Here is a 15,229-nt window from a genome sequence, read left to right as displayed (position 1 = left end):
TGTCCCGTTAGAGAGCCTCATCTCTAGCAAGTTTAAACAGGAGGTCATGTCACTGAGCAACAAGGAGGGAAGGGGCGGGATCAACTCCTGAACAACAACAAAAAGCCGGCGTTTTATCCAGTTTGTACACAACGATGGAGAAACTTAACAAGCAGCAGTGGTCCACTGAAGAAACCAGCTACCTACTGGGAATCTGGTCTTCCGAAGAGGTACAGAGGAAGCTGCCATTGTTGTTGTTGTCGGTGTCAGCCAGGGGCGTCGCCTGGACCTGGAAACATTCGGGGCTTAGCCCACAGTGGCGGCGCTACAGTCAAATGTTCTACTGCAAGACTCCGCACATACACAATTGCGCCATCTGGTGTCACAAACGTGTGCCTGCATTAGCTTTGTTACGGCTATGGATTGTTGGAGATTCTCATAGCACGTGAGGATCTCTTGAGGGTAAGGTGCCTGTATTATCTCGGTGGACAAAATGTATGTTTTTATTTTATAAGGACAATAATGTACTGTTGTGTTTGTTTAGTTTAATGTTAATTGTTTAATGCTCACAGTCACAGCAACATGTTTTTGAGTGATTGGCTATTTGTTTTATATGATTTATCAACGTCATCATCAATAGCTAATCTGAGCACCAGAACCCAGCTCACGTGTCCTTTTATGCTGTCCATTGAAATGCAGCTATGTGAGTTTTGTACACCAGTTTATTTATGTTTAATGTTTCACATTGCTCCACATGATGCCTTGACTACAAAGTCTTCCATGTTTCTATGCTTCTTCCTCTGCGTCACAGTTTCGGGAATATCAAGATCATTGCACAGGGCCTTGGTCTTGTCATAGACCTCATGTGCTTTCTCGTTACTTCGGTAACTTTTCAGTGTGTTCTCAACTGCTCTTTTGTAATCTACTGCCTGCACCAAGTCAAGTGTTTCTTTCTGCAGGTATTTGTGCAGCCCTGAGTGGTTGAGAGCAGTGTCTGGAACATGACAGCATGTAGATGGTACTGCATGTTCAAAGCTTGCTTTCCAGTCCCTTTGCTAGAGGGGCTGAAAGGCTCCCTAAAGTCTTGATCAAAGCAGGGAGGTTTTTGACATGCCCAGAGAACAAGTTGTTTGTCCCCTAGCAGGGACGGGTGGCGCAGTGGTCTGTGCATCCGATCATCAGATCAAGGGGGAGTGCTGGGGAACTCCAGTTCGAAAACCCGCTCCCGCTGCCACTGCGTCAGGCCGTTGTGTCCTTGGGCAAGACACTTCACCCGGATTTGCTCCTGTGGGTATTGTCCACAGTACATGTATAATACCAATGTATACTTGTAAAAGCGTCTCAATGACCTCGAGGCGTGAAGATGGACGGTGTGGCGCAGTGCGCTGTGCAATGATCATCAGATCAAGGGGTGAAACCCGCCGCTGCTGCGTCTGTAAAGCCGGTGGGTCCTTGGGCAAGACACTTCACCTGAACTTGCTCCTGTGGGTATTGTCCACAGTATCTGACCATTGCATGTATGATGTGCAATGTGTGTATATGTAAAGCGCTTTGAGTCATTGATAATGCGCTATAATAAATGTAAGGAATTATTATTATTATTACCTTCTGAAATGTTTGCAATATCTGATGGTGGACAAGAGATGTGGAGAAGAAAGAGTAGAGACACTCCAGGAGATCAACGCAGGTATGTGAGTTTTATATGAGTTTGTATAAGTTTAATGTTTCACACTGCTTGTGAAAAATATACTACCACTATACGATCACTGATGTTTTGTTGTTGACTGGACACTTATTTTGTAAAAGAGATAGCATGAGAGGATCTCTTAAGCAATGCAGCTCACGTGTCCTTTTTATATGCTGTCCATTGAAATGCAGGAAAGTAATCACCAGGTCTGAGTGGTCTGTTGCCGAGGGGACACTACACCGGAGTTACATAAGCAGAGATAAAGTGCTATTTTGCGGGAACTCACCTCCTCTGGGGTCCCAGGAAGATTTGTTTTAAATACTGAAGTTAAAAGCATCAATCTTGTGCACTTTGAGAGCAACATTAAGAGATATGATACATCTCTCAACACCCAGATGTCAAAAATAAATCAAAGAATCAGAATCAGAAACGGGTTTATTATTTAAAAACACTTCATTTTCCAATTAAATCATAAACTATGTCAAATTATTAGAAGTTGTTAGTAATCAGATTAAACAGAAAAAAGGGATGGAAGGAGGAAATAATAATCCCTCATCTCTTGCTGTTTGCGGTTGAAATGATCTCTTTTGCTGGCCAAACATGCTGGATGGAAAGCAGTGGCGTCTCACTTGCCTTGGCCCTGTATCTGCAGTCCCTACATCAGTCATGTTACCCATTGACTCTTGTCTGTTCTGGTGTTCCTGTTCATTGTTGTCTCCATTGTCGTTCTTGCCTGTTGTATCTCCTTCTTGTGTGTCCCTTTCTCCTGTTCCCCTTTCTTCATCCTCTCCTCTGTTTGGCGCATCTGTGATGACTGTGGGTAAACACAAACAAGTATGTAAGTCAATCCGTTTCCAGCTCTGACAAATAAATGAATTTCAAGATACACACATTTGTCTTCATTAAAATGAGTGTCACCACACAGTCACAAAATGTAATACTAACCAATTGAAAATAGTTACATGTACATATCTTGTAGATATCACTGTTAGAGTAGCTATCTGCCAATAGGACAGAATCATTCCTACAAATGCAGTTTGAGTAATTCACTTAATATATTTACTTAAAACTTTAATATAGTCATTTTCACTTAATACTCTAATAGTCATCTTTCTGCATTCAAAACTAAGGAAAGCTGTACAATTTGAGGAAAAAAGGCCTCCGACAATGCAGATCATTTTTTTATCATATCAATTTTAAGATGCGGGTCAAGGCCTAATATTTGGGAGCATAGTGTCCCTTGCCCCTTTCAGGAGCCCCACTGGATTAGCTTTGATCTGAAATGTTTGTATAAAAAGCTTGTTAGCTGGCTGTCCATCTCATAATGTTCACATAGAAACTAGCTGTCAATAGGAAATATCAATCAGAAGAATTATATTTTCATGCAAAAATCTGTCACAAAAAGAGGTGGCACATTTAAATGCAGGTGTTGTTATGGCAACATCAGTGGCCAGACAGCCACATTTACTGCTGCAAATACGTTCAAACATGCTGTCGACACGTAAAGCAGTGGCAACTATGCCACCATTTCAGCTGACTTTTTCTCAGAAATACTGTCACATAATATCCATATATATTGCAGTGCTAGGTTGATGCTTAGCTAAGCTAACTATGAAACACTTTAACTGGCAGGACTCAGGATCAACTACTACTGTAAGGTAGCTTCTAGCTTCATGTCGAACACAGACAGATCAACATGTCCCAGAGAGCTTTCTTTGAAATCACCAAGTAACGCTAAAAAACACAACATTTAGATTGTATGACAAAGTGTTTATTTAATATATCTGGCTAGCTATAGCTACTTGCTAACGGTTTAGCTTACCCGCGCGATTCAAAGTAACGTCAACGTAGCTGTAATGTATGCTTTGCTTACATGTTGACATAACTTGTAAGTTTACTGACAGGTACATACCTTGTTCACCTGGCTCCGGTGATGGCTCTGGGGTTGTTGTGTGAGCCACCACTTGAGAATTGTCGTCTTTTTTATTAAAGAAATGTCTAATGTCCATCTTCAGAATCTCCGCGTCCTGGGCTGACAGTTTAAAGTTTAAACATTGTCACAGAGGAGAGGTACGTACCTGTCAGCCAATAAAACACGTTTATTTCCATGCAACTCTCTGATTGGTCTGGTGGCGTCGTCTTGCCTCTGTGTTGCATTCACTGAACATGGGAAATTACATTTCTACCGTCCGTCCTATAGGTAAAGTAGGTTAATGTATTATATTATTGAGGGAGAATTTGTCCGGGGCTAAAGAAAAAACATCCGGGGCTAAAGCCCCGGATGCCTACCCCAGGCGACGCCCCTGGTGTCAGCTGTGAGGGGTTTGCGCGGTTTGGCTTTATGAAGCAGGCACGCAAACGGTTACGTCATGACGCAAACGATGACCGAATGACGCAGCACCAGTCGGACTCTGGGCGGTGTGAAAAGAGCCGGAGCTAAACCGAAGAACCGGTTCTGAACCTGAAAAGCTCTAGCACGGAGCTTGAACCGGAGTTGCGTTGGTGTGAATGAGGTAACTGTGGAAAACAACTGGGGACCAAGTGTGACCTTTAAAGTGACTCTACTATAGAATAACTAGGCTAGTCCACAGCATTTCAGGAAAGAGACGCGTACCTGATCAGAATAGAAGAAGCCCATGATGGATATGGCTAGCTGAGTGAGGAAGACAAATGTCAGGGTGAAGGAGAACTAGAAACAAAAGACACATCTTTGAAAAATCAGGCGGGATCATAACTGTCAGATTTGTTGTCACACATGAGATTTACGATGGATGAGTTAGTGTCTGTTATGTCTATTACTGTCTTGAGGAGGCGAATGTTCTCTCGCAGGGCTCCGATGCAGCCGCAGAAAGTGATGAAGAACATGACCACCCCCACCACGATTAGGATCACAGCCGGGTCGATCAGGAACGTGTCCCGCACCGTGTCTGGCAGAGAGACAGCTCCTGTTAAGATATCGGACTACTTTCCTATATCACTTCGTTTTTTCCCTGTTCCTCATTTCTCTGTTTTCTAACATTATTCAAATGAATTCTCTCCCTCCCACACCCTTATTTTTGTTTTCCCAGGCGCCTTTCCCACACTGGCTGACTTCATTCATTTAAAATATAAATGATCTGTCACGGATTATTCATGGTGCAGCTGTGTGATCAGTGTGATGAGGCCAGGTTAATCCGTTATGTTGTCCATCTGCATATTACAAGGTAAAATAAGGATACAGATAAATACTTGCTGACCCCACTAAATGTGAAAAATGATGGTCTTGTGTTGAGGTTGCTCCTCAGGTGTGCACTTAAAGGAGGATACCATCTCCCACAAGCACAGCTCAAGAGACCGTCATGTACGGAGGAGGAACAGTTTATCACAGGAGATAAATGTAACATAAGAAATCACTTTCAATAGTTGAAACAGATGATATTAAGCCATTTACGTGTGGAAAAGTGAATTTGTATGTAGCAGAATGTGTGAAAACGGTCCTGTACGTACCTGTAGCTTTCTGGACTTTAGCATACACCCCGATGGCAACAATTAACAATGAGAAAGCCTGCAAAAAGGAGGAAACATTAAAACACTTAATTTAAATGGAAAACAAACGTTGCCGTATACATTTTGATAAAAAGCAATGTCTTTTCAGGTTTTTGGCTTGTTGGCTTCCAAATGCTGCAATTCTAGGTAATGGCTAAGATTTGACCTGGACGAATAAACCTTGATTTTTCCCTAAAAATGAATAGAAAATGGCCTAATAACTCCTCTAAAGCTCTTTAAACTACTAATGTTGTCTTTCCCCCGAGCAACCTTATGCAAATTCTCTATTTCTCCCTTTACAATTCTAGACAATGCAGCGGTTATTGAAGAATAATTCGTCTGGCTCGTTCTTTATTTTCACATTTGGAAGCTTTCAAGAAAAATATATTGCTTTTAGTGAGCTGTCTTTGTTTTGAACAGGTTTTATTTGCACTGTCGCACCAGAACAGGTGTGATCAGATTAGCGCCGCTGAGCCTTTCCCCTGGTGCTGAGTCGGCAGAGCACCTGAAGCCCTGTCAACAGCGCCAGTTTATGTGTGAGCGGTAAAAAAAGACAGATGGATGTCAGTGGGAAGGAAATAACAAAACATATGGAGCTCGGCTTTAATCATTTGAATTTGAAGGATTTTTCTGGGGGCACTTAAAGTGGAGGACACGTTTTTTTGGCCTTGAGAATTAAAAACTTCTTTCTTCAGTATTTGACATTAACTCTTCTGTCTGAATCTCCCCAAAGTGGTTCTTGACCTTGGTTAGAAAGCAATGGTAACCAGAAGCTTTAATGAGCAGTGAATGTGAAAAACAGGTTGTATTTCTTTTCTAAAGTGTCCTAAACTACAACAGCAGAAACCCATAGAAAGAAAGGTAAAAAAACAGAGTGAAGGTGAGAGAGGGCGAGAAAGCAAGATATGGCGTGAGCGCGAGGAGTTCAGGGTGTCAAGCCGCAGGAGACATTCTCTGTGCTTTTCTAAAAAGATGGGAAATAACATTACAGTGGCAAAAAAAAAGCTCCTTCTGTATGAAATATTGAACACAAAAGAGACAGCAGCTGCCCCCAACAGCGTGCATGCATTGGATGAAGGGGAGAATACCTTCTTTTAATGAGGTCTCAGAGCAGTGACAGCACCCAGGCCAGTGTGCTTGCTGTATAATGGTGCTGCTGTAGAGTTTGTTGTACAACTGCAGAGGACGTGAACGCAACCTGACAGACGCTACACAATGAAACAGCAAAAAGGGTGGAACGTAGGTGGAATTAGAACTTCCTGTTGATTGAATTGTCAGGACTAATTTCCCTCCTATTCTTGATTGTTTTTCTCACTTTAAATAACAATATGCAATTGGCTTTTATCTGTAGCCTCCAGATTCACACACAATGACTCCCGATTACTAATTGTGTATGTATGCTTGTTTGCATAACAAATGCATTTTGTTAAGCCTCTACAAATAAAGCTTTTTTTTATTTCTGTGTTACAAGTCTGAATTGGAATCAATGAATGTTGGGAGAATCCAATGTACTCATGGAATAAATTGCTATGAAAAAGGTGCATTTTTTAATCAGCAGCCATTCATGTGCAGCCCATTATTTTACGTATAACTTTGGTTTGTTTTATCCCCTGCACATTTTTGTATCAATAATCTGACTCGGGAGACAATAGCAGAACAAAACATAAAGATCAACCTTTCTCTTTAGAACTGAATTGTTTTTAAGATTTTTGAAAGCACAGTTTGTTTGTTTCTTAACAGATATTCTCTGTTGTGTAGGAGTGTGTGCACCTGCAGCTCCATTTGTCAGTTTGCAACTGTGTGTATTTATGTGAGTACGGTTGGCAGTGTGCATGTGCTATAGAAGAGACACACACATGCACACACAGTGATTGTATTCCAGCTCTGTTTTCAGGCTTTTCAAAGGGATGAATCAGGCTTCTCCCGCTGGATTGTGTGTGGAGGTGAAAGCCAGCTGAACTGAGCCGTGGGGACGCGGGGGACAAAGACCTGATGGATTAGGGCTGCAGTGTTCACTTCTGGGCCCGTGTCTGATAAACAAAGTCAACACGGGCTGGGCTGTGCGGATGCTTAGGGCTGCAGTTAACTGCAGATTGGCACTGAACACAGCAAGAGAGCGGTACAGTGTTTGCAACCCTCGCTGTGTTTGTGTGGGAATGGAACAGGTATGATGGATATGTAGGGACTCTGCAGAGATGTGATCCTTCTGCTCAAAGTAGTAATGTAGTAGGGGTGAGAAAGAGTCACAAGTGTGTGTGTGTGTGTGTGTGTGTGTGTGTGTGTGTGTGTGTGTGTGTGTGTGTGTGTGTGTGTGTGCGTGCGTGTGTGTGTGTGTGTGTGTGTGTGTGTGTGTGTGTGTGTGTGTGTGTGTGTGTGTGTGTGTGTGTGTGTGTGTGTGTGTGTGTGTGCGTGTGTGTGTGTAAAAGCAACTTCAGATGATGGTCATAGGGCCCTATGGATGGTTTAATGGCTGCAGGGATGTGTCTCCTATGCGTTCCTCTCTTCCTCTAGCAGTCCTGGTTGTCTCCTACTCAGTCACACTACCAAACCACAGTGGAGCCTGTACTAATGTATACTTTGTACCCTTTATATATCGGATGTTCCATTCAAGTCTGTCAAATAACTCTTCAATGGCGCCATCCGTCAAATGTGTGCATTTGATAGGATTTTTAAACTATAGGTTGTTAAACACTTTTATGTTAAAAGGGTGTATGTTGTGGATGCATATACTATGATTTCTTTTTCATATTTGTTGAGGTTCTCTTTGTTTGACTCTACATGATATTTTGAACATAATATACAAATATTTTGTAATGAAATAGTTTAACATGACATTTTCAACATATAATAGTATCACTAATTTTTCGAAATTCTATATAATTGCTGTACTACATATTTTTATGATATTTCCAACAAGCTATGCTACAACTTCTCTTTTTTGAAAAACTATATTATGACTTTCTTCCACACACCATTAATTTTCATAGTTCCTATTTTATGCATACAATGAAGTCAAAGTTTTCCATTTTTTAAAAATACTATACTATCACTGTTCTCATTCATAACACTCCGTTCGATGTCTCACTATGGGATGCGCCTCATCGCGGAGCAAACAGAAGCATCAATCTCATTACGCCAATCCTGATTGGCTGGTGATCTTGACGTCAACGTCAGGGGAAATCACCCCCTATAAGTAGCCTGCGCCACGACGCATGCGTCATTCAAACACCTCTTCTCGCTTCAGAGCACATCTCTAATGGTAGCCGGGCAAGCTTCACTGTCCACAGACTGAACCAAAAGCTAATTTCGGTCGACGGGCGTTAGCCGGCTACCCTATTCTGCCTTACAGAAGAGTATGATACTAACACACCAGTTAGTATTATAGTCAACCTCGCCGTTCTTCCTCTGGAAGTAAGGTAAGATTTTGACTTTCAAGTTAGCAACACACCAGTTGCTAGCTTGTGCTTGTTTCCCTCACTGCCGACACCACGGTAGCGAGGACGTTTTTTCTTTTCTCTTCCCCGGAGGAGAAAAGGATTTAAAGAATATTGCCACACCAGGTAATATTATTTGAGAAAAAAGACCCACACTGCCTTTTTTTCTCCGGATAAAAGACAGATTGGGAACACTTTTTCTCGACGTACCTGTTAAGAGCGGGTCCTCTCCACGAACGAGATGGACGCCTCTCTCCCTCACACCAGAGGAGTCAGGGACTCGGAGGCTCGGCTCTGCGGCTGCGGGTTGAAGATATCAGGCACAGACTCACACCAGGTCTGCTCGTCCTGCCTCGGGCTGGAACACGCCCAGGAGGCTATTGACAACCCCGGCTCGTGCGGGCATTGTGCCCGCCTCACCATAAAGAGCCTCCGCCGACGGTTAGCACGACAAGCTAGCCTGTCGGGACAGGATCCCCTCATGTCCACTGATTGGCCGGCTGGCAATCAAGACACGGGGGCGTCCGCCGCAGAGACTGAGTCCCTCACCTTCACGGTCTGGGGCTCATCAATTGCGGCAGCCGCGGAACCGGATTCCCGCGCCATATCAGGCCGGGACCCGGTGGCGGCAAAAGACGCGGGAACGGGGCCCCACGCTATACCAAGCTGGGGCTCCCGGCTGGACCTCACCATGGTTTCACCCGCGGAGGATGTCCTAGAATTGGATTACTTGGAGGACGAAGAGGATGCCTCTGAGATCCTCCTGTCTGATTCGGACGAGCAAGAAGACGACGTCTTCGTGTCACCAGCTCAGGCTGCAAAGCCGGGAGCGATGGCTGCTCTCCCGGGCGATAGCACACCAGCTTCGCCCTGTCTCAGCATGAACCTGCAAGCCGTGTGTCAGCGTGCTGCGGCCAGACTAGACATACCATGGCCCGAAGTGGCCAAGGAGACCTCCAGGTCCCGTTACGAGGGAAAACATTTTTCCCAAACAACGAGGACAAAGAGGCAACTCCTCCCGGTCTTCCCGGAGATGTTGGATGAGGTGTCGGTCTCGTGGAGAGACCGGCCCTTTAGCAACAAGGCCCCAATCCAGGGTGCCTCCTCCCTTGACTGTGACGGTATGGAGAGGCTCGGCCTTCTCTACATACCGCCTATGGAACCGCTGGTGGCAGCCCACCTCCTACCGAGGATGGGCCCGTTACCAAGCAGGAACCCCACACTGCCAGCGAAGACGGACCGATTCCAGTCGACCATGACTGAACGGTCCTACAAAGCTGCAGCATTGTCCGCCAGAGCTCTGAACGTTTCCTCGATGCTAACCGCGTACCAAGCGGAGCTCTGTGAGGATCTGTCGAGCAATTCTGGACCGGCCACTCTGGACGAGATAGCCGCGGTCACAGACATTTGTCTCCGTGTCCAACACTGCGCCGTCCAGGCCACGGGCAAGGTAATGGGGATCATGGTGGTGCAGGAAAGAGCTAGATGGCTCAACCTCACCAACCTCCCGGACCGGGAAAAGGAAGATGTGCTTGATATGCCCATCGTTCCCGAGGGGATTTTCGGCTCCGCTCTCGCTTCCATGCAGAGGAGGTGCGAGTCGAAAAAGAAGGAAGACGAGGCCCTCCACCTCTGTCTCCCTCGAAGGGTCCAGCCGCTGCCTCCGCAACAGCGGCCCTTCGCCCAAGCTGCTCCGAACCCTGCTGGGTTTAAAGTACCAGGTCAGCAGAGGTCGCAGCCCGCCCCGAGTCCCCAGCCCAGGCAGGAGACGAGGGCGAGTTGGCCTAGAAAATCTCCGGTTACGGCTGCAGCCCAGGCGCAGCCAACCCAGAATTTCGGCCAGCAGTCGAGGAGGAAGAAGCGAGCGGCATGACAGCCCCTCCTTTTCCCCTCTGTGACAGAGCTGGAAGTTCCTTCCCCGGCTTGAAATGTGTTCCCGCTGCCTCGAGAGATGCCTCAACGCCATCCTCAAGTCCGCATAAAACACATGTCACATCCTTATTGTTTGAATAAACCATTTTCCGCTGACGCATCCAGGCTTCGGCCAAGGGCGCAGCTCAAAAAAATGAAAAGAAAACAATAAACAGTCCGTTAACTATAAATCCCCTTCTGAGAGCAGCTACGGCCTCTCTCAAAAGGCGGATAATAAACGGGTCTGTGAAGGCACCACCGCCACGCGCATGCGCAGTGCCGGTTGGGGCTTTAAGGGCACTACCGTCACGCGCATGCGCAGTGCCGGCTAGAGCTGTAAAGGACAGCCCGCCTATCCTTCCCCTTTCAAGAGCAGCTACGGCATCTCTCAAAAGACGGATTATTGACGGGTCCGTGAAGCCACCGCCATGCGCGTGCGCAGTGACGGTGGGGACTGTTGAAATGGGGTACCACCGTGTTCAGACACTAGAGGGCCCCATAACACAACAAACAGAGTCTCAGAGGGTAAGAGATGTGACATCTCCGCTGGCTCTAAGGAGCACACAGTGGAAGATGCTCACAACATCTGCTTGGGTTTTCAAGACAGTAACACGGGGTTACAGACTCCAATTCGCTGTCACCCCCCCTCGTTTCTCGGGCATTTTGTATTCACAAGCCCGGGGAGAGTCAGCCCATATTCTAGAGAGAGAGATCCTCTCACTTCTAGAAAAGAGGGCTATATCTATTGTACCTGCCGAGCAGAGTCAGAGTGGCTTTTATTCCAAGTACTTCCTCGTCCTCAAACGAGGAGGGAACGGAATTCGGCCAATACCGGATTTGAGGGTTCTGAACAGATATCTAAAAAGATACAAATTCAGAATGCTCACTCACACATCTCTGCTGCGTCTCGTGCGACAAGATGATTGGTTTACATCAGTCGACCTGAAAGATGCGTATTTCCACGTCCCAGTATATTATCCACACAGGAAATATCTGAGGTTCGCATTTCAGGGGATCTGTTACGAATACAGAGTACTTCCCTTCAGCCTGTCTCTCAGTCCAAGAGTGTTTGTGTGATTAAGTTAAGACAACAGGGTATTCGCTTGGCGACCTACCTGGACGACTGGCTGCTTCTCGCACAGTCGGAGCAGGAGGCTGTTACGCAGGGCTGCGGTTACACCTGAACTCGGTGCCCTTTTCAGCTCGCTTGTCAGCGGAAAGAGTGAAAGCTTTCAGAGCTTGTCTCGCTCTTTTCCAGCTGCGCAAACATGTTCTCTTCAGAACATGCCTGCGGTTAATGGGGCTCATGGCGCCAGCCATCCTGGTCGTACGACTAGGACGCTTACACATGAGGGAGTTTCAGCGCTGGGTAGCCGCCTTAAAACTAAACCCCGCGCGTCATGGCGCGCGGAGGGTAATGGTTACTGTGAAATGCGTCACTGGCTGCACCCGACTTTTCTAGTACGGGGCGTGCCTATGGGTGCTGTCCTTTCACGAAGGGTGGTCACCACGGACGCATGTCTGACAGGTTGGGGAGGTATTTATGAAGGCCGTCCGGTGAGGGGTCTCTGGAGCAGAGACCTCCAGCGGGCACACATAAATTACCTGGAGCTTTTAGCGGTGTTCCTCACCCTAAAACGCTTCCTGCCTTTTCTCAGAGGACACCATGTCCTCGTGAGGACAGACAATACGACTACAATATCGTATATAAACCGCCAAGGGGGTTTGCGTTCTCTCCAGTTACACATGCTGGCACGCAAACTGATCTTATGGAGCAGCGGGCGTCTCCTCTCCCTGAGAGCGACGCACGTACCAGGAGTGATGAACCTCGGGGCAGAGCTACTGTCCAGAGGCACCACTTTATGCAGACTGAACTCTACATCCAAGGATTGTGAGCCAGCTGTGGGTGCGTTACGGCAGCGCCGCGGTGGATCTGTTCGCTTCGAAAGACAACGCTCAGTGTCAGCTGTTCTTTTCGATGCGCGACTTAAACGCACCGTTAGGCGTGGATGCACTCGCACACGTTTGGCCTTCGGGCCTTCTGTACACGTTCCCACCCCTGGCTCTGATTCCCCAAACTCTGGCCAGAGTGAGGGAACAACGCCACACACTTATCCTGATAGCTCCGCACTGGCCCGCTATGTACTGGCTGGCGGAGATTTATCAGCTGCTGTGCGGGCAGCCATGGCAGCTCCCACTACGCCGGGACATACTGTCCCAGGCGGGGGGGGGGGAGATTTTTCACCCACACCCAGAGCGCTTGGCCTTATGGGCCTGGCCCGTGAGTGGTACAACCTGAATACAGTGAGACTCCCTCATAGGGTGATAAACACTATTCAGAGTGCGAGAGATTCCTACACCAGGTCTGTTACTGGCCCTGGCTTCCGCCAGGCGAGCCAGTAATGTTTTCATGCACTGTCTGTACATGTACCCAATGGACATTGAGGCATTTTCTCCGCCGCTGGATCCCTCCGGGGAACAGCAGCGGGATTTGCTGTGTCCAGTTTGTGCTTACACACCTGTATGGACAGATCAGGGGTACTTGTCATAATGACCAACTCCTGGTGTCCTGGGCTAACCCTTATAAGGGCAAGCCTGTTACTAAGCAACGGCTCTCCCACTGTCTTGTGGAAGCTATTGCTTTGGGGCCCATACGAGTCAGAGTTCGCAGGCACCCTCGGGTCCGCGAGCTCTTTCGACTCAGGGTCTGGCTGCATCCTGGGCTCTGTCCAGGATGTCTCCCATCCAAGACATCGGTGCAGCGGCGAGCTGGTCCTCGCCACTCACTTTTGTCCGCCTCTTAGCAGGCTGGGCGTTCTGCTCCCGGTGTGACTCAAGCAGTGCTGGGCACCTTGTTGAGTCAGAACTCTACCTGTTGAGTTCTGGTTGGTTTGGTGATTTTCGAGATAAGCTCGTCTGGCAATACGGGAGCTACAATTTCCCATAGTGAGACATCGAACGGAGTGTTATGAATGAGTACTATAGGTTACTTACGTAACCCCAGGCCTCAGAGTAACATGAAGTGAGATGTCTCACCAGACGGCCCTCCTTGCTATGGTGAAGCGAGAAGAGGTGCTTATTTTGAATGACGCATGCGTCGTGGCGCAGGCTACTTATAGGGGGTGATTTCCCCTGACGCTGACGTCAAGATCACCAGCCAATCAGGATTGGCGTAATGAGATTGATGCTTCTGTTTGCTCCGCGATGAGGCGCATCCCATAGTGAGACATCTCACTTCATGTTACTCTGAGTACTGGGGTTAGGTAAGTAACCTATAGTTTTCATGGTACTTGACAAAAATGTTAAATAACTTTTTCAATTTGCTAAACTATCATACTATACAATGCCTAATTTTCATAGTTTTTTATTTACTATGCCATGACTTTTTTTCATTATATTTTCAACATACTATTGTTAACTTCTTCAATATTTTTATATATACACTATGACCTTTGTTATGATATTTATAAAAACTTACTATGACTTTTCTTCAACATAGTATGCTATACCATTTATCATGATATGTATGGAATGCTATACTTTGACTGTTTCTGTTTCAACCTACAATACTATGACTTTGTATGAAATACAATACTAAGAATTGTTTTCATATTTTTTAAGTTACTTTTTAAATTACTTTTTTTATTATGTTTTTGACATACTGTGCTTTGACTCTTTGGGACATTCTAGAATATGACCTTTTTTCACCATGCAAAACTATGACCATATATATTTCGACATACAATATGATATTGTATACTAGGACTTCTTCTCCACGTACTATATTATGACTTTTGTCGACATACTGTAATACAACATTTTCAATAAGAGAGATAGGTTGTTGTGCTCCCTATCTCTGTTTCTTATCCTATATCTAATATAACTGCTCGGGTCTTGATATATTGAGTGGGGAAGTTCATGAGATCTTTCTAGAGGGTTATATCTCTCATAGGCTCCGCCCTCTACTGGACTCTATGGGTACTATCTTACCCCGCAAGCATTCTCCCACTGAGACTTCTATAGACGTAGCCGGCCCTGGGCGGGCCTACCTGAATGCGCGCGCATCACACCGTATAAAAGGAGGCCTCGCCTCCTGATTATCATCCTTTTCTCTTCAGCAAGCGGAAGTGTTTTCACGGAGCTTAGAAAGACGCAAAATTAAGAGTAATGGAGTCAGTTCTTGACCACAGGACCTGCCCGAAGTGTCCAAACCTGATCGCGGAAGCGGATCCACACCCCTGCTGTTTTTTGTGTATGGGGCCTAACCACGCTGTGAGCGGTATGGGCCCGACGCCGGCATGCTCAGCCTGCCAGATGCTTCCTCGGCTCACGCGTGAGCATCGTGGGCAGCATTTCCTGTCAGCAGAGGCTCCGCAGGAGGAGGTGGAGGATTCGGATCTCGACGTCGTCGAGATGGGCGAGTCAGGAGAGGAGGAAGTGCCGTTCCGATTCTCCCTTCCGTGGGACCAGACAACCCCGATTCCGGAGGAGGAGGACGAGGACGCCTCGGTGTCGGGAGGTCCGACTCTCAGGTCTGCACGTTTGGATTTCCCAGCGGTGATGACCCTGGCAGCGGAGCGCGTAGGCCTATCGCTCCCACCACCGCTGCCACCAAGGCTTATAAGCCACCTGAGACAGGGGTTTTACGGCCCGGTGCATCCAGCGCAACCGACCTTCGTTTCACCCCAGCTGC

At 46.7% G+C, this 15,229-nt stretch overlaps 1 protein-coding gene across 2 annotated transcripts in view; it reads right to left on the bottom strand.

The window, feature by feature from the left end:
- tspan33b (tetraspanin 33b) overlaps positions 1 to 15,229 on the bottom strand; it is a 67,333-nt gene that overhangs the window by 19,391 nt on the left and 32,713 nt on the right. For both annotated transcript variants that reach the window (XM_034084979.2, XM_071203473.1), the window contains exons 2-4: positions 5,153 to 5,210; positions 4,466 to 4,593; positions 4,281 to 4,355 (exon numbers count right to left, since the gene is read on the bottom strand). In XM_034084979.2, coding sequence (XP_033940870.1) covers positions 4,281 to 4,355; positions 4,466 to 4,593; positions 5,153 to 5,210 — 261 coding nt within the window. The remainder of the gene's footprint in view (positions 1 to 4,280; positions 4,356 to 4,465; positions 4,594 to 5,152; positions 5,211 to 15,229) is intronic.

The sequence above is a fragment of the Pseudochaenichthys georgianus genome, chromosome 6, assembly GCF_902827115.2.
Source record: "Pseudochaenichthys georgianus chromosome 6, fPseGeo1.2, whole genome shotgun sequence".
Taxonomy (NCBI): domain Eukaryota; kingdom Metazoa; phylum Chordata; class Actinopteri; order Perciformes; family Channichthyidae; genus Pseudochaenichthys; species Pseudochaenichthys georgianus.
This window is presented reverse-complemented; position numbering and strand designations above follow the sequence as displayed.